Source organism: Martes martes, assembly GCF_963455335.1.
Source record: "Martes martes genome assembly, chromosome: 6".
Taxonomy (NCBI): Eukaryota; Metazoa; Chordata; class Mammalia; order Carnivora; family Mustelidae; genus Martes; species Martes martes.
Genome location: NC_137893.1, coordinates 81,754,339 through 81,769,706, shown reverse-complemented (window position 1 = coordinate 81,769,706; position 15,368 = coordinate 81,754,339). Strand labels below are relative to the sequence as shown.

General features: G+C 39.6%; 1 protein-coding gene across 1 annotated transcript in view; it reads right to left on the bottom strand.

The window, feature by feature from the left end:
• The window catches only part of GOPC (golgi associated PDZ and coiled-coil motif containing), a 37,226-nt gene extending 30,732 nt beyond the window's left edge, over window positions 1-6,494 (bottom strand). Inside the window, 1 exon segment of the mRNA XM_080805605.1 lies at window positions 5,970-6,494. Coding sequence (XP_080661731.1) covers window positions 5,970-6,257 — 288 coding nt within the window. The 5' untranslated portion in view covers window positions 6,258-6,494.
• Between the last annotated feature and the right edge of the window lie 8,874 nt (window positions 6,495-15,368).

Here is a 15,368-nt window from a genome sequence, read left to right as displayed (position 1 = left end):
AAAGCATATGATATTGAGATTATTTCACCTAAGCCATCGTCCTGACCCTCAAAGAGCTTACCTTCTAGAGGTAAAGAGCTGTGGCAACCACTAATGATAGGACAAGGTAACCAACTTAACAGTCCAAGTGAGTTAAAGGTGTTGATAGCCTCTGCCTACAGAGAGCAGAGATAAATGGAGAGAGGACAGCCTTCAGAAATGGTGATGTAAGTGGTACCTTGAAAGATGAGTGGGTGTGCGATGCTGTAGACAAAGGGGACAGAGAAGGCATTATACACAAAAGCCTATGTCAAAGTGGCAAAGCCAGGCAAGAGCAAGGCCTATTTAGAGAACTGCCCACAGACAAGTTTTATTGAGAGGCAACAGCAGCCACGAAGGGGTGACAAGCAATAAGGACAGATACATTGGGTGGGCACTGATCACCAAGCTAGAGTATGAATTTTAGCCAATGAATAAAAAGGACGTATAAAAAGAAGAGCGACCAGAATCAGAGTTGCCTTTTTTTTTTCATATGAACCATTAAAATGAAACATTTTAGAATTATGTTGACAATGAAAGGATGGTTTGGAGTGGGTAAGAAGCAACTAGGAGACTATGTTAGGAATATGCAAGAAAGGGTAAGAACCTTAACTATGCACAATCTCCTAAACTCAACTCATTATTTTTCCTGCCAGACCTATTACTTCCCCTGGATTCCTTACATGGTCTAAGTCTCCTAGGGCTCTCATAACAAATCACCACAAAGTTGGTGGCTTAAAAGAACAAAAATTTATTCTCTCACAGTTCAGGATGCCAGGAGCTCAAAATCAAGAATTGGTTCCTTCTGGATACCCTGAAGGAGAAACTGTTCCATGCCTGTCTCCCAGTGTTTGGTGGTTGACAGTAATCCTTGGCATTTCTCAGCTTGTAGAAAAGTCATCCCAATCTCTGATTCTTTCTTCAGAGAGCCTTCTTCTCAGTGTCTTTGTGTGTCTTAAGTGTCTCTTATCAGGGCAATCTCACTGTATTTAGGGTCCAGTCTAATCGGCTATGATCTTATCTCTTACCCTTACACTAATTACATCTCCAAAGACTCTATTCCCAAATAAGGTCACATTCTGAGGTTCTGGGTAGACATAAATTTGGGGGGAGACTATGAAACAGCTATCAACCAACCCATTTGTCAGACAGAACTGTGGTGGCATCCTCCTCCTCACCTTCCACATATACATAATTATCAAATCCTGTTTCTACTTTAGTTGATTATCTCCTTTTCTTCATCCCCATTACCATTTTCATTTCAGTAACACTCTTGTCTACATAGCAAACTCTGTGCTATGGCACTGGATTATTACTATCATCACTGAGCCTGTTACTAACCATGTAAGCATTGCTGGAGAAAGTCAAGCAACAGGGAGACAGGTTGTACCATGAATTTATGATAACTAGCTCCAAGTAAGTCCCCAACGTTGCCTGACAGTCCTGCTATTGCTCTGGCTAGTTGGCTCTCCCACTCTTCCCTAACTAATTCAAAGCTCTTATTACTCTCACCCACTTTCAGCAGTTGTCCCAGGCTCCAAGTTTACAAAGAAGAAACCATCAGAGAAAATACTCTCAACCTCCCACCTTCTGCTCTCACTGCTTCCCTCTCCCTCAAAACTGTCTCCCTCTGCCTCAAAGTACAACAGCTGTCCTTTCAATGTAAGGCCATTCTCTCTACATGTATTTTGGATCTCCTCTTCATTCAGAAACTTTATCAATACTAATTATCCCTCTCTTTCGCTAGAATATTGACCTTTCCTCTCAAGTAGATGCATCTCATTGGCTTATAAACGTGTTTAATTTTTATAATAATACCTCCCGGGAACCCCGCACTCCTCCTTCCTACAATCTAGCCAGCCACATTCACTCTTTCTACCTGCTTTTCTCTCCACCTCCTCCTTCCCCGCACCAGGCATAAATGCATGTGTTTTTGGAGAAACTGGCTTCCCTAATTTTAGAGCCTTGGGCCACTTACTTAATCCTGAGCAAAATGGGAATAATAAGAATACTAAACCTATCATACAGGACTGTCATGAGAATTAGATGAATCAATATATGCAAAACTAAGTGAGTCTGGCCATTAGTAATTGATCAGTAAGGTTAGCAATACAATTATTGTTAATAATAACTCACAACCATCTATCTATCCAACCAACTGACATCTTGGAGTCATCCTGAATTCCCTCATCCCTCCATTCCAATCCATTTCTAAACTGTTTACTTTTACCTCTCCAGTCTCTCCTGTTCTGAACACTTACTTCCATCTCACTATCCTACCCTGCACTATTCTACCCTCACTATCCTCTCATATGGATCAGAATAAGAACCTCCTAAATGATCTCCTGCATTCATTCTATGCACTGTTCCAAAGTCTCTCCTTACCCTAGCTTGAATGAGCTATTCTAATCTCATACCTAAGGTTACCATCTAGTTTAAAACATTTCCCACTGCTATGATACCGGCCCCTAAATCTACCACATGGCCAATGAAATCAAGTAGATATGTCCCTACCCACCCGTTCAAACTTATCTTACATCTCATTTCTTTGGCCCTTTGCTCTTAAAACACATACCAACTTTCCTTCAGTTCTTCAAGTGCATTACACACTTTCCCGTCACAGTTGCATTCCACCTTCTGGTCTCTCTACTGTAAGATTGACTGATACTCCTATTTATTGTGGCCTAATTAATTCCTACTTACCCTTTATGTCTTAACTCAATAGCACTTCCAAAAGGAAGCTTTCCTGATCTCCCAGAACAGGCTCTCACTATTCTACATAACTTTCATAACATTCAACAAAGTTGGAATTTCACACTTATGTGATAATTATCCCAATTAACTATCCAACAGAATCCAAGCTTTGAAAGAGAAATAACTGTGTCCATTTTTGCTCTCCATTATATCCCAAATACCCAATAGAGCAACTGGCACATAATTAGTGCTCAGTAAATACATACCGAACCAACAGTAACCTTCAAGTTCAACACTACAACATTGCTTCACTGCTTGTTTAAAAACAGGACAGCCTTAAAACAGTAAAGAATAGTACCTCATTAGTTCATTATAAACATGTCTCTGGACCAAAGTTAAGCTTCTGCACTGATGGCTGCGAAAGTAAATTACTTAAAAAGATATACTGATTCAGCAACTGTTGACAGAAAGGAGGATGTGACAGATGGATTGTTCTGCTGTTATTTTAAAGAAGGGGTCAAGAGGCAGGTAACTGCATTTGCAGGTAGAGAGATGGGTTTTTCTAAAGTACCGGTTCTCAATCTTTGTTCTACTCTAACACACTAATATTATTAATACTACTACTACTCTTACTACTGTCCCAATCAGTACTATGACTCCAGCACAAAGGCCACCAAGTAGCTTACCATAGCAGGAATTCTCAAGCAGGTGGGTAGGGTAAATAGGAGAGATGTGAGTAATGTGAAATGGCACTATCTCAATATATTCTGATATTCTTTGCTCTCCCCTTCCCCTTATAAATAGCCCTATCCCCAAATATAACTTACAGCAAGCAGCAGTCATGTAGACGTCATTTACATTTTATTTTAAAAGGTAACCTATGATTTTTTTGCAGCTAAAATGATTTTCCTAAACTACTATGTTAATGTTAAACATGGTGTTACCTAAAGACACAATAAATGGGCAGAAGGAACAATCTCCAAAGATACTCAAGGCCAATTTAAATATAAGTTACCCATACTGGAGGTATCTGTGTTTTGATTATAAAAATATTCAATTCTGGTAATATGGTTTAAGGTATTAACCTCTAAAACCACTGAAATTCAGTACCCACCTGCTATATCAAGTCACAAATGGCCTCAAAGGTTGTATTTTAATGTCCATATCCTTAAAACAATAGAACTAATTCAGTCCACTTATTAAGAAAATAAAACAGGGCTAGGACGTATGGAAATCTTTTCTAAGATTTCAAGATCTTAGGTGATTGGTAACAGTATATGAAGCAACCTCTAAAAATCTGCAGATAATCCAACAGCAGATCTACCTTGAAAAACATTACTGACAATGAGGCTCTCTCCTCACCAGTACATACTGATTCCACGAAGACTGTAAAACCTGCTAAATGGAGAAAGATTAACCCCACAAACAAGTAAAATGTAAGTGAAAAAAACACAAAAACAAAATGTCCCCTCTCCATTTTCTAAGATCTTTTAAGTCAAGGGTTTCAAGCACGTTGAAAAAACATGCTCACATCATGACAGGCTAGCATTTCTTATTTTGAGAAATAAGGCCACCTACTAAGCCAGGATGCGGAGTCAGAATATGTAATTACAATTTCTGAGAAAAAGAATATACATAATTTATTATAGCTCTGAATACTCATTTAAATATTTAAAGATGAAAAAAAAAACAAAAACGAGCACCATCTCCTACTCACGGAATAAACCTTTCTCCGAAATTAGATTTTATATCCGACATCAAAATACCACTGTTGAAAGTGTCCTTCGGTCATTTAAAAAAATCAGTAGATATTGTTTCATTTTTAAAAAGCTATTTATCCTCAGTAGATATTTGCAATTGTAAATGATAGGAAAGTTCTCACGTGGCATTTAAGTAACTCCTGCTCTGTTATTTAAAGCTTTTACTATTTCCAAAAAGCACCATTAAATGCATTTTCGCCACCTGAAAAATAATCTATCTTCTAGAAATAATCACTAATCAAGAAATCAAGAAACATTTTCATATAGCTAGAACAAGAAGTGATTAGCTTCCTGTTAGCACTTCCATTCCAACCTTTTCAAAAAGTATGGAAGAAATCAACAGTTCTTTCAACAAAATCTCTGATTTGCATCTATGCTAATCACAGATGAATTATACCACCTTTTTCATGGCTAACTGACAGGGAAGAGAAAGAACGCCAACCATTAATTATAGAGAGGATCTATCTGATAATCACACTGATTTGAATCCAATGGGTATTCAATGGGTATTCTCAATCATTGTAACTGATAGCAATGATGATTTCTTAGGAAACTTAATGTTCAAAGAGCTTTGCACATTACTAATTGTCCTATTTTTATCTACTTTAAAATGAAAGATTCATTCTCTTAAATTATCTACTTGAAAATGGTCTTTATGTAATAATGTTAATCTCCCATGTTCCTAAATACTGTAATAATGCATTAATTTAACTTTCTGCACAATGTGGTAGGTTGTTTTTTGGTTTTTTGTTTGTTTGTTTGTTTGTTTGGAACTACCACCACTCCACCCACACAACCAAGATTAGAGACTAAAGCAAATGACAATTCTTCACACACTCTCCCAAATGAATCCAGACTTTGAAAAAACCTCAATGTTATAAGTCATTTGAAAAACTGGAGAGTACTCTGGTGGTTATCTGCCTGTAATTTAAAGACCAACTGTACACTGAGAAGAACACTGATACTATGCTGTTTATCCCACTAAATTTTCCTAAGAGCTCTGATAGAATTCCCCTAAATTGTACATGCATCCAAGGGATAGTTATGTCTGTGTGCAACAACAGACGTTGATCTGAAATGGTTAAAAACAATCAACACTATCAGTCTGATGATACATAAACCTAGTTTATCAATGTGAAAATCCATATAAGAACTCAAATGTTGCAAGGTGGGCTAAGATATTCTTAGGACAGAGAATCTCTGGTATGCTAATGTTGTATGTACAGGAGGCTGGTGTAATCAGTTCCTGCTTCCTCCTGATAGAAATACTAGGAAGGTGGATGACAGGACGCCGGGACACCCACAGGTCCATCTACATCCCTTTTTCTACAACCTCATCTCACTCCTTTCCTTTACACATATATACACACGCACTCCCTTGTCACACTAAAGCTCAGGTGCCCCAGTGGGTAATTTTCTAGGGTGGTTTCACCGGTGCGTTAAATGGGATCTGACAACTGGGGTTGAATGCCACCTCCTCCAGGGCCCACAGCTCACCTCTAGCTTGTGGTTGATCTGGGACACGGTCTGGGCTTTATGGCAAAGCTGCGCAAAGCAGGAACTCAGGCTGGTCATCTTCTGTCTCCCCTCGTAAGTGATGTCCGCCTGGTCCGGATCGATCTCACCCAGGAGCAGATCCACATCCACGAAGGCCTTGTCGAACTCCTTCTCTAGCACCTCCAGCCATCGGAACATGGATACCCCGCCGGGGGAGACCCCCACGGCGCAGGAGGCGCCCCCTGGGCCCCCTCCGGCTCCTGCCGGGCACGGGCCGCCCGCCGACATGGCGCCGTCTAGGGCCTCCCCCGACTGCTACTGACCCCCGCCGCCCACTCCGCACGAGAGGAACTGCTGAGGCTACGGGAACCCCCGCGCACGCACGCTCCGTCGGTCCCCTCCCTTCCCCTCGCGCGGCTAACGCCGGCAATGCAGCCCCAGAGTGGCAAGAGCAGCGAAGCTAAGGCGGCGGCGGTGGCACACGGAAGAATCGAGCCGTCCCACCTCCCGGCCCGCCCCCGCTGCGCATGCGTAGCGAAGATTTAGGCGGACGCAGCCTGGGGGGCTGAAATGGGCGGAGCTAGAATGCGACCTTAGCCTATGAGAAGCTTCTGCTTGGGACCGGCCTGTCAGCGGCCATATTGACAACTGGCAAACTCCCGCTTGAATCCTCGAGAAAAGGGAACGCATCGTATTTACTTCCAAGCTGTAAAGGCCCGAGGAAGAGAAGGGTGTCCACGTCGCAGACATGAACGGCTTCCGCCCATTTGACTTCACAGTGGGCGGGAGCCATTCTAAAGTCCTCCAGGAGAGTTGCTGCGGCGACGTCCAGGGGCAGGGAAAGGAATGCGAGGAAGGCGATATGAGCATGCGCAGTAGCCACGTTTTACCTTTCCAATACAGTGCCTGTGTAGGATGAGGTGGGTGGACGTACAGGCTTTTCTTGCTAAACCAGGCCCTAAATTCCGGGTGGAAACTGCCTGGGGCTGCGCGTTGAAGGACAGCAGCCGACCAGGTTTTGCAGAATTCATGCGAGACCTTTTGTCATGTGATTAAGAGTCAGGCTGACCTGGGTTCAAGTTTTACACCTCGTCACATATTAGCGTTCCCATTTAGTTGTATTCTTCAACCTCAAAGCTTCAGTTTCTAACTTCAGTACTTGGTACTCCTTAATATTACACCACAGGTCATGGGTTTCCCAAGGAACTGTTTTTTAAAAGTGTACTTATTTCAACAACTGAAGTGTTCCCACAGTGACTTTTCATAAAAACAAAACTACGAAGATTCATGTATTGAAAAATATATTGCATGCAGAGCCCCGTTGAGGCACTAGAGACACAAAAGTGAGATATGAGCCTGGCTCAAGCAGAGCTCGTAGGCTAGTGGGTCTAACGCTCAGCTACAACTTTATTTGAATTTTGCAGTACTTTGGAATGTTTACAAATTGCTCATTAGCCCTGTTCACTGTCAAACCCCTTCCACTTCTAGTGTAGTCCATTCTTAGGGAAGGAGAAATCAGACTTTAGAGTAGTCTGGTGAGAACTGTCCCACTTGCATTGCCTAGGAAAATATTGTACTAGCTCCCTATAGACTCCTGTGATCTGGAACAGACTCTTCCAGTTGCTCACCACCAGAGCCTGCATTGTGTATCTCTCGCCAATGCAATGACATTGAGGAATAAGAAAACATAGCTCTAGTTTGCTCTCTGGGTATTGCAGGGCACACCACTTAGTACTGGTCAATAAAGTCCTTTGGCTTCAGCAAACTTAGCAAAGCGAAACTAACTGTGAGATCTTTGCCTTGAGCTTAAACAGGCGCCTTCACATAGGTTTTAATACATGATAAATAATACAAAAGTAAAATATGCATCTGTTCTCTTTCCATCCCAAATTAATTTTCTTTTCATCTGCAATATTGGCAAGAACATCCTTACTACAGCTACCAAGGTTCCAACCACTTTCTCTGTGCATATGGTTAGCCATGCATTTTCAGGAATTTGAAGCAAATAATTTAAAATTGGAGGGGAGAACATACATGGAATCACATTAAGAACAGCTTTCAGTTATTGAAAACATACTATGTATAGACCATTATGTTATTTGCTTTAATTCTTTGACACAAAATCACATGAGGTGGCTATTATTCACTTTTTTATTAGATGATTTAACAGATGAGAGCTTAAGTATCTTGGTAAAGTCATACAGCTAATAATCAAGTGAGGTGAGATTTCAATCTAGTTGTCTTTTTCTCCAAAGTCTTAGCTACTAACCATGGAATATAGAGGGATGAGGGAATCCAATTCTTTTTGTATGTTACCAGCATAATAAATTGGCAAATCAGTCCAAAAGTTTTTCTTTTCTTTCTCTCTCTCTCTCTCTCTCTCTCTCTCTCGTGCGCGCGCGCGCGCACGCTCTTTTTTTTTTTTTTTTTTTTTGAGAAGGGGAGGAGCAGAAGGGGGGAGAATCTTAAGCAGACTCCACCCCAGCACAGAGCCCTAGTGGGGCTTGAGCCCAGGACCCCGAGATCATGACCTGAGCCAAAATCAAGAGTCGGTGCTTAACTGAGTCACCCAGGTACCCCTGTCCAAAAGTTTTCCTTAAAAAAATAAAAAATAAAAAATAAATAAAAATTATTCCCACTTATAAACCATATACAAATCTACTAATATGTAAGAAATATTACCAAAAAAGTAATTCTAATACTCATTTTTATTATCACTCTCTTTAATTTGTATGGCCTATACTTGGAAATAATTTTAATTTCTTTAGAAAGAAATACCATTCAACTTCCTATCATACTGTGTGGGTATGGCTGAAATGCGTTTTAAGTGTTTATGCTTCCAGTGCTCTGATGGGCGGTGAAAACCCCATTTTCAGGATTGTAGAACCAACTTCCGGTTCTGTTTACAACCTTTACATTTTCAGCAAATCACGCTCTCTGTGTCTCAGAATACTTTATCTCACGCTGTCCCTTCTCACGATCCCACTCTATAGCAGCTGCCACATCTCTGTGTGCTTGCTATCTTAGTACTATGTAACTAGTTCAAATGTTCCTGAGATGCCCTCTGGGTAGACATTATCCTTGGCCCCACTTTACCAGGGATTTGCATTTCTGCAAGTCACAACCTAATATGGAAGTTTTGGAAAAGCAGGGTTTGATACTCAAGTGCTGCCATCTGTTGTCAGAGTGCTTTGCCTACATGTATTGCCATCTCCTCCCCCGCACTGATAAATTTATTTATTTATCTATCTATTTTATTTTTGATTGCCTTATCTTGACCTACTCTAGAATTTGGAATTGTATGTAATCTCAATCCCTGTGAGATTTGTTTTCCTAGAGATAATAAAATGTTGATACTTCTATTTGCAATTGCATTGGCAGAAACTTTCAATAACTGTTCCATGAATCAGGCTTATGTGATTAAAAATTTCTAATGGAACTTAAATGTGACAGTTTTGTTTTAGGAACTTATCCCTCTGGGGTTTTGCCACGAGGTATTTCTAAGAATAAATAGGGTGGGAACTGAGGAAACTGGGAAAAAGAGAAGGTGCTAAGGATTTCTTAGGTGAGTACTGGTGCTTAAGCTGTGAGGTTAGTGTAGAGTTCAAACATGTATTGGAGCGTCCTCGATCACAAAGGCACTGTATTGAATGGCCGTAGAAGATCCACTCTGGACTGGAGAGGGAGACTACCATTTATTAAACTCTACTGTGTGCCAGGCCTTGTACTAAGCTTCGCAGATTTCATTTAGTCTCTAGTAACCCCACCAGGAAAAAAGAAAAGGTAAAGTAAACAATGTTGGTCACTATAAACAGTTGTATGATGAAGCAAGCCAAGGAAAATCCACTACCATTTTACTTGAGCAATGTGGATAAAGTCTTGGAATATCATGCTCATACATATTATTTAAATTATATTTATTCATATTTACTAACAATATGAAATTTTGAGATAGGCATAGTGAAGAAGAAATCTGGGCATCCCGGGACGCCTGGGTGGCTCAGTTGGTTAAGCGGCTGCCTTCGGCTCAGGTCATGATCTCAGCGTCCTGAGATCGAGTCCCACATTGGGCTCCTTGCTCGGCGGGGAGCCTGCTTCTCCCTCTGCCTCTGCCTACCACTCTGTCTGCCTGTGCTTGCTCGCTCTCTCTCTCTAACAAATAAATAAATTTAAAAAAAAAAAGAAGAAGAAGAAATCTGGGCATCCCAAAGTGATTTCTGAGCCTTATTCTCCTTCTGATAATTTCTTTTATATAGACATATAGAAAAATTGTTTGCCCAATTCTTAAAACTTGAGAATTTTGGTGCAGTGGCTTAGGATTAGCTCAGACACCTCTTTCAGGAAACCTTCCTTCTTTCTTCTCATGTGGAGCTATAGATAACATCACCATTTAGTTTCCTGCAAACACCTGCTACAACATTCATCATATTTTTTTGGAGCCCCTTAGACTGTGAGCTCCTTGCAGCAGTAACTATATGTTACTTAATCTTTGAATTCCAGGTTCTAAAACAGAACATAGAATATGGTCAGAATGATGTAAGTATTTGTGGAATCAGCTTAATAATTGAAACAGTACAACAGTCTACTTAGGAATCTAAAAGCTGTCACTTTTCAAGACATATCTTTGATACCTGCCAGAAAGCATAGTTAAACATTTTTATATTGGCACAGGAGTTAGGAATATCTACAAAATACATGTTTTCCTCTAAAATTCAAGGAGTGTTTTTTCTCAACCAAAAGAGAAAGGTTTATTTAACAATGACCTGGTTGATTTGACTAAAAATGCACCCAGTATAACGCAAGCTTTGAGAATTATTTTACCTATTCCGTAGTTAAAATTTACGAACTACTACATTTTTGTGTGGTATACCCAAACCTAAAAACAAAACATAACAAAAACAGTTTTCAAAATCTCTATTATTATGTTTTTTCCTTACCCAAGTCCAACCTCAACTGCTTTTCCACCTGTTACTTGATTTACATTCTTTATTTACCATTTCCCACAGCTCCAGGTTTGATTCAGCATTATCTAAAACCACCATTTATCAACAATGGTATCAGGGTTTACTCATCATTGATTCTTCCTCTTTCATCCACTGTCAAGTCACTGGTTTTTTCTCAGACTGTCAGACTTTACAGATCAATCATAGACTCCCCCTCATCAGTCCCTGTCATTTATGTTTCTTATAGATTAATTCTACAAGGGTCCCCAAACAATTGCATTCTGAACACCGTTTAACATTAGTTATCTTTTTTTTTTGCACTTAGATTTAAAAGTACAAGAATATCTTAAATTATCTCCTTAGAATTTTTATAGTCTTCCAAATGAACCTGTCAGGAAACTGGAGGGAAACAATTATACAAAAGCCATGTCACAAGAGCTGTTGGAACTGGAATTTGTTTGCCTTAGTTGGCTGTAACTCAATCAAAACTCATTTGTTTTTTGTGGCCATGGTAATCAGAGGGGGTAAAGTTGAAAAGAATTTTATAGTGGATATTCATCACTATAAGTGGGGGACCACCCATGTTTGAGACCCCTTCCTCTGTTTAGGAAATTCCTTACCTTTTGTAACTTAAATATGGTAAACAGAGTCTTCTTCCCATAATGAACTGAAATTGTCAGACAAGCACACTCTCCCGGCTCTGTGACAGCTGGAGCAAAGGTATATGATCTGGAGTCAGCAAACCAAAATAACCAACCTGGAATTTTTACCCTGGAGACAAGTGAGGCAAGGATTGGGACAGTTCTTGGAAGGAAGGAGAGGTGCAACTGGAAATAGTAACATCCTTTTTCAGTAGCCTCGGGGGCCAGCGTGGCACACAATTTTTTATTCAGTGGTGGAGGCCAGGGCATCCATGTTCTTTGGTGAAACTAGACTGAAGCGTGATTTTTGCCCATGATTCTGGCTATATAGGCTTCCTTTTATTCTTGCCGTTTCCAAATCTGGTTCCCTAGGTTTTCACAACTCTGTGTGTCACCCAATCTTCAATAATTCCCTCTTCTGCTTAAATTAGCCAGAACTGTTTTCCATTGCTTGTAACTAATAACCTGAACCAATACAGCTATCCTATACTGAGATTTCCTTTTCACACATGGACTTGACATGCCTTTGCTCATTTCATCTATTCCTTTCTATAGAATGGAATTATTTCCCTTCATTTTATCTTCACTTACATAAGAAAAATTGAGATTTAGACAGGTTAAGTAGTAGAAAAATTATTTTTTATCCTACCTTAAACAGACTTTTTCTGCAACATTCTCAAGAAGGAAACAAGCTTGCTTATTTATGTATTTTAAGATTTATTTATTTATTTGAGAGAGACAGAGCAAGGGTGGGAGACAGAGGGAGAGAGAATCCCAAGCAGTCTCCCCGCTGAACACAGAACCAACACAGCTGGACTTGATCTCACAAACCTGAGATCATGACCTGAAATGAAATCAAGAATCGAACACTCAACTGACTGAGCCAGCCAGGCACCCCAAGAAGGAAACAAGTTTAAAAAGAATCATGTTCATAATTTTTGATTCTTTTAAAATTTCTTTTCTTTTACCTCAGAGGGAGATTTTCATAAATTAAAGCCTTCTGTTTAGCTCTTGGTTGATCAGTTTTTTGTTTTGTTTTGTTTTGTTTTTTAAAGATTTTATTTATTTATTTGCCAGAGAGAGAGAGTGAGCACAGGCAGAGAGAGTGGCAGAGGGAGAAGCAGGCTCCCTGCAGAGCAAGGAGCCCAATGTGGGACTCGATCCCAGGACGCTGGGATCATGACCTGAGCCAAAGGCAGCCGCTTAACCAACTGAGCCACCCAGGCGTCCCTTGGTTGATCAGTTTTATAACAGGAATCACAAGCCAGTGCTTACAGACCCATGTCAGGGAAAATTTGGGTTAGTCAGCTTCTTCTCTGGAATTCAGTTTCCTGTCTATAATGGGAACTAGCCCTTTGCTTTTAATAAACCAAGGAAGGCCAATATCCATTGCATTGTATTTATTGCAGGATTTCTTATCAACGGCACTGACATTTTGGACTTCTTTGTTCTTGGTTGTGGGGCTGTCCTATACATTGTAGAGTCTTTAGTATCATCCCTGGCCATTACTCTCTAGATGCTCATAATACTGCCTATCTTCTCCCTATCACAACCACCTTTTATTGTCATTTAAAAAAAAAAAAAAAGTCTCCAGACATTGCCAAATTGCCCCTGGCTGAGAACCCTTGGGTTCTAGAAAGGAACAAATGAGGGGAGGCAAGGAGGTGTGATAAAGATCAAAAAACATAAGAAAGCAAGTGAGGGAGGATCCTAGTTTGAGAATCTAAACAAAAGACCTAAATCTAATTCAATCCAAATTCAAATGCAAATTCAAATTCAATCCAAATTCTTTAAGATTGCAATCTTTCTAGTGCTGAAAGATTTAACCTAGATTCTGGACTATATTCTGAACAGTTGCTAGGTGAATCATTTGAGTTTCCATTCTTGAGACATTCATGTTTCTTTATTAGGTTTCTCCTTGCCCCGAGAAGACAAGCAATAATGATCAGAGAAGGTGTTGTTCAGTCTTCTCAGAGAAAAGAGAAGTGCCTCACACTTAGTCTTAGGGATCCATAAACCCAAGACCTAAAAACACAAGCTAAAGTTAGGGAATTTTACACCTGTGGCCCTGCATTAGCACAGGAAGACTCCGAATGTCTGCAGAAAGCATGCCAGGGGCTGAGCAGGATGGTAGTTTTGTGGCTGCTGCTTAGCACAACCTAACTGCAGAAGAGCTTGTCACCTCCAGAGCAGGTACAGCAAAACAGGTATGTTCTTCAAACAGCTAGGCTGTACATTTGTACTCTACTTTCTCCATAGATTGTGGTCTTAATAAGACTTTGCCTTCTACCTGAAAAATAAATAAATAAATAAATAAATAAATAAATAAATAAAAGAATTTTCAGCTTCTCTCTAAATAAATAGGCATGGTCTGGGGGAACAAATGGAACTTTTATTCTTCAAAACATTTTAAAACTTTTTATGATCCAGATTATTTATATTTGTAATGTTCAAATCATGAAACAACCTAAAAATCTATCACTTAGTAGTTAATCAAACTGGGACAATACTCTTGATGGACTATTAGGCATTTACATTTATATTTATGGAAACTATAAATTCACATGAAAAATATAATAGTGAAAGTGCAGAATATAAAGTTGTATATGAGTATGTTTACAACCTGATAAAATAAAACTGTTTACAGTATAAAATAGTAACAGAGATGATGCCAGAATTGCAGGAAAGCTATAGAAATACCATGGAAGAAGAAAACGTTATACAGTGTAATTTCAGGGCTCATTCAAAGCAAAGGTCATCCTGCGGTGACCAACAGAGAATGCACAAAATGGACCTCATCTCTGTGCTACAGAACAGAAGAATTAGCTGTCACTGATGGCAGATGACGGCATAGGGTTTGGTAGGCATTTCCTTTTAAGTAACCATGAATTCACTCTTTTAGTAAGACAGAAGAAAAAAGATTTTCCATGAGTACTTCTTTTTGTTTTTTTAAAGTCTAGGCAGAGAAAAGAAACTGGAAAAATGTTTGATTGGCGCACAGGACTAACATTTTTTTTTCCCTTCCTTGCTTCTTTTTTCCCAAATTTTCTTTTATTGAGCACGACTTTCCGATTTGAAGATTCTAAAATTAAAAAAAAAAAATTCTATCACTAGACAAGAGAAATAAATGATCAAGTTTGTTGAAAATCAGGATATTGGTAGAAAAGGAATCCCATATCATTCCCTATCTCAGATAGTAAAAGAAAACAGAGGTAAAAAAAAATCAGGAAAGAGGAGCAGACAAGTCTTTTGAGAAAAGCACACAAAAATCCTTACTCTGGAAATAGAATGAACTGATTATTAAAGCAAAGAAACTTTTTGGCTTCACAATGAAAACTGTAGCAAAGAGAGGTGGGTTGAAGAGCACATCAGAAAAGCTTTTCAGTATTAGAAAATTTGGAGCAATCCACTCAGGCCAAAAAGCATGGGGAAATTCAGGTCTTCCAACCTGGCAGGAGAAAGCTTTGCTATATAATCTTTTGCTTGAAATGCTTTTAAATTCCTCAGCAGGCATGAGCCCAGCAAGTAAAAGAGCCTCAACAAAGGCATGCCTGGGACAAATGAAGCCTTCCTTCTGCCGCTGGATTTCAGAACACACAAGTTCCTCTGAAGAAACTAGAGGTCTTTGCTTCCATTACAGACAGATGAAGGTAAGGGACCCATTTTTGATGTTTCATTCTCATCTGAGTCAACCATATTTTTGCCATTCAAATTTTTGAATTTGAATTTTGAATGGCAAAAATATTGTCCAAATATGATAGTTGGGTGGGTCGAGTGAGAGATGAACCGAACCAGTTCTCTGTGCCTCTAAACCT